General features: G+C 52.0%; 1 protein-coding gene across 2 annotated transcripts in view; it reads right to left on the reverse strand.

Annotated features, from left to right (window-relative positions):
• The window catches only part of LOC140393165 (disintegrin and metalloproteinase domain-containing protein 9-like), a 98,495-nt gene that overhangs the window by 45,538 nt on the left and 38,921 nt on the right, over positions 1–14,036 (reverse strand). For both annotated transcript variants that reach the window (XM_072479287.1, XM_072479286.1), the window contains exon 6: positions 7,573–7,762. In XM_072479287.1, coding sequence (XP_072335388.1) covers positions 7,573–7,762 — 190 coding nt within the window. The remainder of the gene's footprint in view (positions 1–7,572; positions 7,763–14,036) is intronic.

Consider the following 14,036-nt stretch of genomic DNA (forward strand, 5'->3'; position numbering starts at 1 on the left):
TCCGCCCCGCAAGAAGATGGCAGACGGATCTTGCGGGGCCGCGGAAGGAAGGACGGCCCGACGATCGGTACATTTGAGGTACCCCCCCGGTGCAGGATCCCCCCTCGCCCCCCCCCCCCCCACAGGCCGCCCCCCCCAGCGTTCATGCACTGTTCACGACGGCAGCGACCAGGTGTGGACGGTGCCGGGGGGAACCCGCCGTTTTGGCCTGGCCGTTCGGCCCATCCGGGCCTGAGAATAGCGGGTGTGCCGGAGAATCGCCATTTTGGGTGTCTCCGGCAATTCTCCGACCTGCGGCCCGCGGAACTTGACCGGGCCGTTCCCGCTGGTTGGGAGAATCGCGGGAGGGCGTCGGACCGGCGTCCCGGGAAATTTTGGCGGCCCAGGCGATTCTCCCAACCGGCGCGGGAGTGGAGAATCTCGCCCGTGGGCTTAAGTCAAGTGCTCTTTTGATGGGGCGAATGGTCTCCTTCTGCATGGTAGGGATTCTATAATTGTATTATAACAGGAAACCATTTTTTCCCAAGTTTTCATATAAAAATGGTTCAAGTGTGTTATCTGAAATCCATCTGAATATTAATTTTTATCACCCAATGCATTATTGACCAAAGCACCGGTCAACCATTCGGTCCATCTCCCGTTGGAAGACCGAGACCCCGTTGGTGACGCCGAAGGGAACCCTAAGGAAATGGTAAAGGTGGCCGTCTGCTTCAAACGCAGTGTATGGGCGGTCCGCCTAACAGATGGGGAGCTGGTGGTAGGCAGATTTCAGGTCCACTATCGAGAAGACCCGGTACTGTGCAATCTGATTGACCGTATCAGATATGCATGGGAGGGGGTATGCGTCAAGCTGCATGTACCGATTGATGGTCTGACTGTAGTCAACGACCATCCTGCTTTACTCCCCGGTTTTCACCACTACCACTTAGGCTGTCCAGGGGCTGTTGCTGGCCTCGATGATACCTTCCTGCAGCAGCCACTGGACCTCAGAACTGATGAAGGTCCTGTCCTGGGCGCTGTACCGACTGCTCCTGGTGGCGAAGGGTTTGCAATCCGGGGTCCGGGGTGAGGTTTGCAAACACAAAAGGCGGGTCGACCTTAAGGGTCACGAGGCCGCAAACAGTAAGGGGTGGTAGGGGCCCGCCAAATTTCAGGGTTAGGCTCTGGAGGTTGCACTGGAAGTCCAGGTCGAGTAGCAAGGCAGCGCAGAGGTTGGGGAGGACATAGAGCCGGAACCTGCTGAACTCTACGCCCTGGACGGCGAGGGTGGCGATGCAGTATACCCGGATCACCACGGAGTGGGATCCGGAGGCCAGGGAGATTCTTTGGTTTGTGTGGTGTACCGCGAGGGAGCAGCGTCTTACCGTATCGGGATGGATGAAGCTCTCAGACCTCCCAGATTCCAGAAGGCAGGACATTTCGTGCCCGTTGACCTTCACCTTTGTCGAAGCGGTCGGGAGATTGTGCGGTCGAGACTGGTCGATCGTGACCGAGGTGAGACGCGGCTGGTCGTCGGCGGTTGCGGGCGATGAGCAGCCCGATGAGGTGCCCGACAGGCAGGGGTCCTGAGGCGGGTAAGATGGCGGTGCCCACGGGCTACACGTGTCCTGGGGCAGGCAAGATGGCGGCGCCCTCGGGCCGCACGTGTCCTGGGGCAGGCAAGATGGCGGTGCACATTGATTCTGAGGCAAGCAAGATGGCGGCGCCCACGAGTCGTACGTGGTCTGAGGAGAGGAAGATGGCGGCGCCCACTGGCCGCACGTGGGGGGTGCCGGGACAATAGGCCTGGCACACTGCAGCAAAATGTCCCTCCTTGCCACAGGCCTTGCAGAGCGCGCTCCGCGCCGGGCAGCGCTGCTGGGGGTGTTTTGTCTGTCCGCAGGAGTAGCACTTGGGTCCCCTGGGGTTGGTTATCTGCAGCGCAGCGCAGGCGTGGGGTTGGCTGAGGGCGGTCGCTGATGGGGTCCACGATGGGGTGGCCGCTGGCGGTGTTCACGATGCACAGAGGGGTGGGCCGTGTGGTCAGGGGCTGATGCACGATCAATTGCACAAAGACGAGAGTTGAATACAACTGAGGCTTTATAGCTCTAAGATGTGTGGCGTCCCACAGCAGCTGGCGAAATGGCTGCTGCACGGAAGATACACATATTTATACTCCGCCTACTGGGCGGAGCCAGCAGACAGGGATTACCGTTGTACCTGTAGTACAGGTCCTACCATACATCACCTAATATATGTGTAACACTGGTTTACCACATTCACCCCCTGTTAAAATTGAGTCCGACGGGCGTGGTGGAGAATTATATACAACAACTGAATTTTACATGTACAATTTTTGTGAGAAAAAAATGTCTTTTGAAGTCCAGTGGACCAGTTAGAGATTCAACCGGTCCGGGGCCTTGATGTGCCGCTGGGAGCGACGCAGTGGTGGCGGCGATGCCGATGCTGGTCTGGTCTTCGATGACTAAGGGAGCGTGCCGAAATCCTCTTCATCCTCGGACGTGGGCATGGGGAGGATGGATGGTCCTGGGGGGGTTGCTGCTGGGAGTGCCGGGGAGGAGAGGGTGGCGCTGGGCCGGAGGGGTGTGTGTGTGGGGAACTTGTTGGCGCCAGGTCCCTGAGGGAGACAGTATCCTGGCGGCCGTCGGGTTACGCCACATAGGCATACTGAGGGGTCGCATGGAGCAACTGCACCCTCTCCACCAACGGGTCCGCCTTGTGGATGTGGACGTGCCTACGGAGAAGGACGGGTCCTGGAACTGCGAGCCAAGTTGGGAGCGACACCCCGGATGTGGACTTCCTGGGGAAGGCAAAGAGACGTTCATGGGGTGTGTTGTTAGTGGCGGTGCACGGTAGTGACCGAATGGAGTGTAGTGCATCAGGGAGGACCTCCTGCCAGCGGGAGGCCGGGAGTTCCTGGACCGTAGGGCCAGTTGGATGGCCCTCCATACCATCCTGTTCTCCCTCTCTACCTGTCCGTTTCCCCGGGGGTTATATAGCTTGTCGTCCCGCTGGAAGCAATACCCCTGCTGAGCAGGAACTGACACAGTTCATCACTCATGAATGAGGATCCCCGGTCACTGTGGATGTAGGCGGGGAAACCGAACAGAGCGAAAATTGTGTTGAGGGCTTTGATGACGGTGGCAGACGTCATGTCGGGGCATGGGATGGCGAAGGGGAATCTGGAGTACTCATCGAACACACAGAGAAAATACGTGTTACGGTCGGTGGAGGGGAGGTGAAATCCACGATGAGGCGCTCAAAGGGGCGGGAGTCCTTCACCAGGCGCGCACGGTCCGGCTGGTAGAAGTGTGGCTTGCACTCCGCACAGACCTGGCAGTCCCTGGTGATTGTCCGTACTTCCTCGACGGAGTAGGGCAGATTGCAGGCCTTTATGAAATGGTACAACCGTGTGACTCGCGGGTGACAAAGGCTGTCGTGCAGGGCCCGGAGTCGGTCTACTTGTGCGCTGGCACATGTACCTCGGGATAGGGCGTCTGGGGGCTCGTTGAGCTTGTCGGGGCGATACAAAATCTCGTAATTGTAGGTGGAGAGCTCGATCCTCCATCTCAAGATCTTATCATTCTTGATCTTGCCCCGCTGTGTGTTAGTGAACATGAAGGCTACCGACCATTGGTCAGTGAGGAGAGTGGATCTCCTGCCGGCCAGGTATTGCCTCCAATGCCGCACATCTTCAACGATAGCTTGGGCCTCTTTTTCGACGGATGAGTGCCGAATTTCTGAGGCATGAAGGGTGCGGGAAAAGAATACCACGGGTCTGCCTGCCTGATTGAGGGTGGCGGCTAGGGCGACGTCTGATGCGTCGCTCTCCACTTGAAAGGGCAGCGTCTCGTCTACTGCATGCATCCCGGCCTTGGCGATATTGGCTCTGATACGGGCGAAGGCCTGTTGAGCCTCGGCCATCAGAGGGAATTGGGTGGACTGTATGAGTGGGCAGGCCTTGTCCGCATAGTTTGAGACCACTGGGCGTAGTATGAAAAGACCCCGTTTGAGGGCCTTGGGGCAGTGGGGGAGGGAAAGCTCCATGAGGGGGTGCATGCGGTCGGGATCAGGCCCCAGAACTCCGTTCTGGACCACATAGCCGAGGATGGCTAAGCGGTTTGTGCTGAACATGCACTTCTCCTTGTTGTAGGTGAGGTTGAGGAGAGTGGCGGTGTGGAGAAATTTGGCAAGGTTGGCATCGTGGTCCTGCTGATCATGGCCGCAGATGGTGACGTTGTCTAGGTCCGAAAAGATGGCCCACAAACCGTACCGGTCGACCATTTGGTCCATCTCCCTTTGGAAGACCGAGACCCCGTTGGTGACGCCGAAGGGGAACCTGAGGAAGTGATAGAGGTTACCGTCTGCATCGAAGGCAGTGTATGGACATTCCGCTTTACGGATGGGGACCTGGTGGTAGGTGGATTTGAGGTCTACCATTGAGAAGACCCGGTACTGTGCAATCTGATTGACCAAATCAGATATGCATGGGAGGGGGTACGCGTCGAGCTGCGTGTACCGATCGATGGTCTGGCTGTAGTCCACGACCATTCTGTGTTTCCCCGCAGTTTTAACCACAACCACTTGGGCTCTCCAGGGGCTGTTGCTGGCCTCGATGATGCCTTCCCGAAGCAGCCGCTGGACCTCGGACCTGATGAAGGTCCTGTCCTGGGTGCTGTACCGTCTGCTCCTGGTGGCGACGGGTTTGCAATCCGGGTTAGATTTGCGAAGAGGGAAGGTGGATCGGCCTTTAGGGTCGCGAGGCCGCATTTAATAAGGGGTGGTAGGGGCCCACCGAATTTCAGGGTTAGACTCTGGAGGTTACAGTGGATGTCCAGGCAGAGTAGTAGGGCAATGCAGAGATTAGGGAGGACGTAGAAGCGGAAGCCGCTGAATTCTACGCTCTAGACCGTGAGTGTGACCGTACAGTACCCCCGGATCACCATGGAATGGGATCCAGAGGCCAGGGAGATTCTTTGATTGGCGGGGTGTACCGCGAGGGAGCAGCGCCTTACCGTATCTGGGTGGATGAAGCTTTCGGTGCTCCCGGAGTCCAGCAGGCAAGAGGTCACGTGCCCATCGATTTTAACGCTGGTCGATGCTGTAGCCAGGTTGTGCTGACGAGACTTGTCGATGGTCACTGAGGCGAGTCGTGGTTAGTCGTCGCTGGTGTCGGATGATGGGGTGCCCGGGGTGCACGGGTCCTGGAATGCTGGTGGTGCCCATGTGCTGTGGGGGAGACAAGATGGCGGCACCTAAAGATCTTGGGGAGGACAAAATGGCGGCGCCCATGGGCTGCACGTGTTGCACGGAGGGGAAGATGGCAGCGCCCACTGGCCGCGCTTGGTCTGAGGGGGATAAGATGGCGGCGCCCACTGGCCGCGCGTGGTCTGAGGGTAGAAGATGGCGGCGCCCACTGGCTGCACGTGGTCCAGAGAGGTGAAGGTGGCGGCGCCCATTGCCGTAAACGAGGGAGGTTGGGGTGACAGCGGCGACTGCGTGGGCATGGCACACCGCGGCGAAGTGCCCCTTCTTACCGCAAGCCTTACAAAGGACAGCGCGGGCCGGGCAGCGTTGGCGGGGTTGTTTCTGCTGGCCACAAAAGTACCATCGGGGACCCCCGGGGTTCGCTGGTTGGCGCGTGGCGCAGGCGTATTGGCTGGGTAAGGACCCCGCTGGGGCAGCCATCTGTGGGGTCCACAATGCGTAGGAGGAGTGGGCCGCGCGGCTGGGGGTATAAGCCTGGATATTGCGCGAGGCGACCGTCAGAGAGAGCGCTAGCTTCTTTGTCTCTGTGAGATCGAGTATGGCCCCCTCTAGAAGTCGCTGGCGTATGAGGTCCGACCCAATCACCGTAACAAAAGCGTCCCGCATAAGGAGGTTTGAATGTTCAGTGGCCGTAACGGCCTGACAGTCACAGTCCCAGACTAGTGGGATTAGGGCCCGCCAGAAGTCTTCTATGGACTCACCAGGGAGTTGAGAGCGAGTGGCGAGTACATGCCTGGCGAAGAGAGTGTTCGTCTTCTGGACGTAATTTTCTTTGAGTAGCGTCATGGCTTCGGCGTAGTTTGGCGCGTCCTGCATCAGCGGAAAAATGTTGGAGCTCAACCTCGAGTACAGTATCTGTAGTTTCTGAGCCTCCGGAACAGGGCTTGGCGCCGAGTTGATGTACGCCTCGAAACAAGCTAGCCAGTGCTGAAAGTCCTCTTTGGCGTCGCTTGATTGCAGATCCAGCTGCAGGCGATCCGGCTTGATACGGAGGTCCATCTTCTGAAAATTTTAGTGCAATAAATTGATGCACGATCAATTGCACAAAGACGAGAGTTGAATGCAACTGAAGCTTTATTGCTCTAAGATGTGTGGCCTCCCACAGTAGCTGGCGAAATGGCTGCTGCATGGAGGATACACATATTTATACACCGCCTACTGGGTGGGGCCAGCAGGCAGGGACTACCGTCATACCTGTAGTACAGGTCCTATCATACATCACCTAATACAGGTGCAACAGTGGTTTACCACAGGGGCATAAGCCTGTACGTTGCGTGAGGCAACCGTGAGCGAGAGCGCTAGTTTCTTGGTCGCCGCGAGGTCAAGTGTGGCCCCTTCTAAGAGGCGCTGGCAGATGTAGTCATACCCTATGCTCGTAACGACCGCGTCTCTCATTAGCAGGTATAATGTTCAGTGGCCGAAACTGCCTGGCAGTCACAGTCTCTCACCAGGGCGAGCAGGGCACGCCAGAAATCTTCCACAGACACACCGGGAAGTTGGTGCCATGTGGATAGGAGGTGCCTGGCGTAGATCTTGTTGGTCTGCTGAGCGTAATTCTCTTTCAGTAGCGCCATGACCTCTGCGTAGGTAGGAGCGTCCTGGATGAGGGGAAAAATGTTGGAGCTCGGCCGCGTGTACAGAATCTGGAGCTTCTGTGCTTCTGAGATTGGGTCTGGCGCAGACCCAATGTATGCTTCAAAGAAAGCTAGCCGATGTTGGAAGTCCTTTTTGGCGTTGTCTGCTTGAGGGTGCAGCTGCAGGCGATCCGGCTTGATGTGGAGGTCCATCACTGAAAAATCCCTGTCTAATAAATTGATGCACTATCAATTACGACGAGACGAGAGTAGAATGTAATCGAGGCTTTATTACACAGAGATGTGTGGCCTCCTACAGCAGCTTACGAAATGGCTGCTGTTCGGAGAGCACACACATTTATACTCCGCCTCCTGGGCGGAGCCAGCAGGCAGGGATCTACCCCCGTACCTGTAGTACAGGGGCCTTACCGTAATACCCATATATACAATATAATACAACAGTGGTGACTACCACATCCCCAAACATCATCCGAAAAAAAACTAGCCCCAAGTTCCTATTTTAGTTGGGTGATGGGTGTGTGCAGAATTGACTGAAATGATCTGTACCCTTCAGAAATATGTGCCTAGTTTCTGACATTCATCGTTTCACCCAATTAGAGACATAAATAAAAGCTAATTCTAAAACACTCAGGAACCTGAGATACATTTTGTGACTTAAATCAATAATTTGTTATTAAATAATGAAACAATTCAATAAAGCTGCGATTACCCTCAGGTGCTGTGCCAAACTCCCATAACTTGAGCGATGATCATGATCTGTTGATCCACTATGGTGAGGTACTCCACACATAAAGGGTTCTGTTTGCATGTCCTCTAGTCGATAAATTAGGTGTTCAAATGTTAATGAGCTTTCCAATGGCTCAATCCCAAAACTTCTTTCCCCAATCAAAATAATTCCTCTGCAATAAACACAACAATGTGAAGTACTCATCGTCCAGTTATTGTAATGAAGCAATGAAATAATTTTTTCCATAATGCCTTGCTTCCAGATGGGAGCCAGACTCAGAGAACTAGACTATGGCCGAATAGCTAATAGTTTCTGGAATGGGTTTACACAAGCACAGAGAGACATAAACTAACATAAACACAGATATACACAGATGGACAGTGAGAGAGGGACATACACACTTGACAGAGTTGAATAATGAGAAAATTTCAATATTATACGGGGTGTACTTTTACGGCCTTGGCAGGGCGGGGCCAGACAATCCGTCCGACAGAAGGGACTGTAAATGTCCACCCATGGTATGTGCAATTTCACAATGTATGTTCCTATCGGTTCAAAGCCAGCTAATTCTGGAAAATGCTCAGAAGATTTTACGTAAGACCCAAAAAATACTTCATCATTATTACTGGATCTTCTCAAATAAAGCTAATGTGAATCTCTATATTATTTATCCCAGCTAGCTACATTCCATGTGTCAATTTCATAGTTCCGGAAGCAAGTTCTTTTTCATGACAACTGGTCGACCATTACTGCTTTGAATCAGTTCTTAACATAGTCTGCCACATTGACAGTGCTATCTGAAGATCCATTAAATAGCCTCCATCCATTCAATCAAGATGCTTTACAAAAATAACCTTATTGGTTTCATTTCAGACTGTTTCCTAAGGTATCTTCTGTTTTTATTGAACACCAATTACATCCTGTGTAGGTGTGTCATGCATTTTTCCCATTGCTGATGCTAGACTAAATAATCTAGGTATTTTCACATCACATCTTGCTTTTTGTTTGAATTTTCAAATATAATTTGCCATACTCCAGTTCTCAAGTACACTCCCTACACTTATGAAGCTCCTCAGCATTAACCCTTACTTTTCCTATTTCTTTCCTCATTTCCTTGAAGAATTGAGAGTAGAATTGCCGTACGAGCACTTAATACTTTCATATTAAACTATTTTGACTAAGATTTTACTGGAGAAATTAACTTGCTCAAAGCAAAATGAACACATTAACACCTTCAAACAGAGGGAATAAAAAGGAGATACCAATGAAAGTGACCATAAATATAAGAACATTATACCATACAAAGTAGGAGCTGGAGTAAGGCACATGACCCCTTGAGCCTGCTCTGCTAAGCACATGGATGATTTGGGCCTGGATTCTCAATTCTGGTGACTGAGGCGGCGCAGTGGTGAGTACTGCTGCCTCATAGCGCCAGGGACCCGGGTTCAATTCAGACCTTGGGTGACTGTGTGGAGTTTGCACATTCTCCCTGTGTCTGCGTGGATTTCCTCCCACAGTCTAAAGATTAGATCGATATGCCTTAATAAAATTGCCCCTTAGTGTCACAAAGATGGGTGGTGTTACGGGGAGTGCGCCGAAGTGGGGCTCTTTCAGAGGGTTGCTGCAGAATCGATAGATCAAATAGCCTCCTTCTGCGTTGTAGGGCTTCTATGATTCTAAGTGCTGCTGCCAATGGAGAATCGCTCTGCCGTGAAGAGCACCGCCAAGGAGCGAATCATACCATACAAATGGGTTAGTGTGCTGCCGTCCTGACTCGCTGGGGCCGGGATTCACGTTCAGAGACTGACAAGTGATCAGGCTCCTGTTCACCCGCTGGGGAGCACCACACACACATGCTGCAGCACATCAGGTAGAGACAGGGACTCCCGAGGGAGCAGATGTGGGAGAACTGCCCTATCCCAAGGATCAGCTGCCGCCCAGACAGGTGTTGTGCTTCTGTAAAAGGTGATCCCATCACTGGTGCAGATGCAGAAGCAGAGCCAGAATCTACAGGACTGGGTGTCAGCAACATTCCAGTGCCTGCAAGTGCAGCTGGAGGAGTCCAGTCGCTTCTGGTGCAGGAGAGAGTGCCGACAATACATGGCACCCAGGCTAACACTGAAAGAGTAGCGGCCGCAGTGGGAGGCTTGGGCATGACGTCAGGGCCATGTGTCAGGAAGTCCAAGGCTTGGGGCACATTGTGCTGTCCATGGCTGAGGCACAGGAGAGGAGAGCCCAGTTACAGGCGGACATGTCCCGCGATTAAATGTACATTGTTGCAACGCTCCGGAGCTTGGCCCATTCACAAAGGGCCATGGCTGAGGGCATTGCGAGCATTGGCTGGACACTGACTGATCTTAACCAGTCACAGAGGGACACGTCACAGGCACAGAGGGACATAATCAAGGCTATGAGGGAGATGCTCACTTGCTGAGGGACATGATCCAGTCTCAGTCCGCGACCACCCTGGTGGGGAGCGGGGGGTCATCCGTCACCGGTGGGGGGGGGGGGGGGTGGGGGGGGAGCCTCCAGAACGGCAAGGCTTGTGATCGGGGTCACCAATCGGCGGGCGCGCGCAATCTTGGGGGGGGGGGGGGGCTATATTGTCGGGGCCGGCTTGCTGTGTGGATCCGCCATGTTGCGCAGGGCCGCCACGCGCATGCGCGGACCCGTGCCCGCAAGTGCAGGGTCACGTATCAGCTGCAGGAGCTGCGTGGACTACTCTGGGGCCCTGCAGGCCCCCTTCAGAACAGAGAATCACTCTGGACTTTCTAGAAAAAGGTCCAGAGTGATTGGCGCCCGTTTTTTTGCGGACGTGGGGGACATAGCCCAATTTTCAGAGAATTCCACCCAGGGTTTGGAGAAAACTCGTGACCTCAGGGGAAGGCTCGCTGACTCTGAGAGGGGAGAGTTCCAGTGGCACTGGTGCATGGGTCCTTTGTTTGGGGTGAGCTCTGCTAATCCCCTGCTTCATCTGCTGTGGGACTGCGCATTTAAGACGTGCACTGGGGAGTGTCAATACCTAGTGGGCCGCCGATTGAGTATGGTAACATCCATCTGCTTAATGATACTGCTGGGATTTCAGGGTATATCCCAGATGGGTGAGCTGCCACATGACCTGTAGCCTCAGAGCATTTGCAGGGTTCTGTGAGTGGGTTGGGTTTGAATGAATTTACAGCAGCAATGAGGGTCTCAGCCAGGGCACCTCAATCTGAGGGAGGCACCCCGAGTCAACACATTGCCACCAAGTCATTCCCCTCTACTCTCTGAGGTCCAAGCTCACATCCCCCAGCAGGCTCAAAAGGTTTGCTTTCCTCCTTGCTCCCCCTCATCGGCCATGGCGCCTAGGCCTCGCTTGTACATATTTGCAACAAATCATGGCCATGTTAATCTCGGCTGTGAGGGTGGAGCATAACGGTGGGCGGAGAATGCGGCTTCCAGCTTGTTAATCAGATTTAAATACACACAAATTGCAGTTTGACATGGTGCCGCCACCACATGGCGTGTAGCTCGCTGCCGCCATTGGCCGGAAATCGGGCATCGCAATGTTTTTGGTGCCTGGCGCCAATGCCGTTTTTTGGGCAATGCTCCATTTGCCACCCAATTGAGAATCCTGATGCTGACGTTGCGCAATAGTGAATCCACCCCCTGATCTTGGCCTCAACTCTACGTACCTTACTGTTTCCCTGCAGTTCAAAAATCTGTCTACCTCAGCCTTGAATACATTCAATTACTTAAAGCTATTGAATTGTAAAAATCCAATTGGTTCACTAATGAAGAAAACCTCCCATCCCTAACTGGTCTGGCCTACATGGGACTTTAGTCCTACAGCAAGTTGATTCATTTCTTCTCTGTGAAGGGACTTAATGAGGCATTTAGTTTCATCAACCTGTAAGATTTTAGCAGCTGAAGATGGCAGTCCATCAGCATTTTCTCAGGGCAAGGTGGGATGGACAATCTTAGTACCTGTAATAAGTTGGATTCACATCGCTGCACACCCTTGACATCAATACCTAAATGAGCAGACATGGACCAATGCTATTTTAGGATACAAAATTTAATTAATAGATATTGACAATTGACTTGTGTCTGCTTTGAGCAATGGAGCACTGAATAACGTTGCCAACTCCACATCTCCCTCCTGTTGTGCATTGCAGTCAAGTAAACCATACTGAAAATTCTGAAATTCCTCAGTCTATTGTCATTATCAATCCAATTAAGCAAACTGCTCTGGCACCACTTGCTATCCACAGGAATTTCTTATTTGCAATAAAGACATTCCAGAAACACGAAACCTGACATTCCAAATCATTTAGAGAAGTTAAAACTAAATCAAGATTATCCTTGCAACAAATCAGTATAGATTAAAACTATGCAATAGTGCATTTGTTTTGAATTTGAATTAATATCACACACTGGTATCTATTGTTTTTAGTTAAGTGAGGCTACAGACACATAACAAAGAAGCAGTTTTTAGGTTTGGTTGAGTTGTGTGTGGTATGGGTTGGGGAGCGGCATTTATTGCTCTTTCGCCACAGCCTTGCAATTTCTTTTCCTTTTCCAGTAAATATTCCATTCTTTAATTCAGGTTATATTGAACGTGCTGTCACCACTCTTTCAGCAAGTGTATCCCATACCATAGCAACTCACTGTGTAAAAACATTCTCCTCCTCTTCCCTCTGGTTCCTTTGCTGATTAACTTTACGATGGCCGATCAATTGCACAAAGACTATAGTTGGGTACAACTGAGGCTTTATTGCTCTAAGATGTGTGGCCTCCCACAGCAGCTGGCGAAATGGCTGCAACATGGAGGACACATATTTATACTCCGCCTACTGGGCGGAGCCAGCAGGCAGGGACTACCAACGTACCTGTAGTACAGGTCCTACCATACATCACCTAATAGAGATGCAACAGTGGTTTACCACACTTTAGAAAAATCCAGATGTGCATGCCCCTCTCTGCCAAAAGAGTTAGCTAAGCTGTTGCCGGACTGTAACAAGATTATAGCCCATGTTTCTTGCACTAAAATTGAACTAAAACAGGATTTTTTAAAATCCCAGTCTTCCGTGCTTCCATGCAAATTAAGATAATGAAAATACTTCAAAACTGGCAACTGATTCTTAGTTACCAGGACACCTTTAGTTTGAGGGTGTTGTCCACAACATTCTACTATGATTACCAACCCCGCCTTCTTGTTCACTTGTAATTGAAGCAGCCGGGTATTACTGGCAAGTTCCAGCATTAATTATATCCTGGTTAATGTGGAAGTTTAGAGTGTACTTTCCTCTAGTTATTCATGTGAGCAAAAAAAAATAAAACATACATTAATGCCGAGAAGCAACATCCCAAGTGCTTGCTTGTAGTAAAAACACTTCAGATCACATTTACCTTTGCAAATCTTCTATGAAGAGCACTTAAGTCTCCATAATTAGTTCAGTGCCGTGGCAAAAATATATCAACTAGAGTAGCCATTTGTTCGTACTGAACTAGAGTATTACTGAAGAAAGAGATTTCCTGTCAAAACACTCATCTTGCACTCATCAGGGCAATGTTTCTTGTATGATTTTTGTTTGATCGAGGGCCTCAGCAGGGAATGTGCAGCCGAGGCTGCATTTAGTCCCATTTTCTTCACTGAGGAGCTCCACTCGCTGGAACCCCTCAGTGCAATGAGTGATCGTGACACCATTTTTAAATGGTGTTGCAAACTCTAGGGTCCCTGACGAAACCCTCTAACATTCCCCCCAAACCCCAACTTACTAGAAGGCTGTCCCCAACCCACACCCTCGCAGGACATCCCATGACCCAATCCCTGCCATGCAGAAAATGCCACCCTGGCACCCTGGCAGTGCCCCTGCTGGCTGGCAGTGCCACCTGGGCATCTTGGTAGTGTCAGGCAGGTACCCAAGTGGCACTGTCAGGGTGCCAGGCTGGAAGTGCCAGGGTTCCCAGTTGGCACCAGCAGCTGCCAAGTGGGCATGCACCTGGGGTCGTCCAATCCCATGGGAGACTCCCACAAGTGCCATTCCCTCTGGTCCCTGTTTGTGGAGACCAGCGCTGAACAGTGCTCCCCCGAGGTCTCCAAGGCCATGTATTTTGTACAATGAGGAATTCCTCAGGGCAATGCCTTGACCAATCAGGGTCAAGCTTTGTCTAAATTTCAAACAATGCTTGGAGGTGTTGGTATGGGCCCTGGGCAGAGGCATCTGCAATATATATACATGTATTGAGTGCATACTATTTGGAATACATATTTTTTCCGAGGTACGCACTAACAATGTGTAACCCTAAAATCCTAATTAAAAATGAAGTGTAGCAGTTTGTGAGGCTTCATGGGGCTTTAGCCACCTGACTTGGCAACATTTGTGAAACCTTGTTAGTTCCCACAGGCATCCATAGAAATGGCTTATTCTGCAGGACATCACTTATCAGCAGCTGCCTCCGAG

The sequence above is a fragment of the Scyliorhinus torazame genome, chromosome 16 (genome assembly GCF_047496885.1).
Source record: "Scyliorhinus torazame isolate Kashiwa2021f chromosome 16, sScyTor2.1, whole genome shotgun sequence".
NCBI classification, from domain to species: Eukaryota; Metazoa; Chordata; class Chondrichthyes; order Carcharhiniformes; family Scyliorhinidae; genus Scyliorhinus; species Scyliorhinus torazame.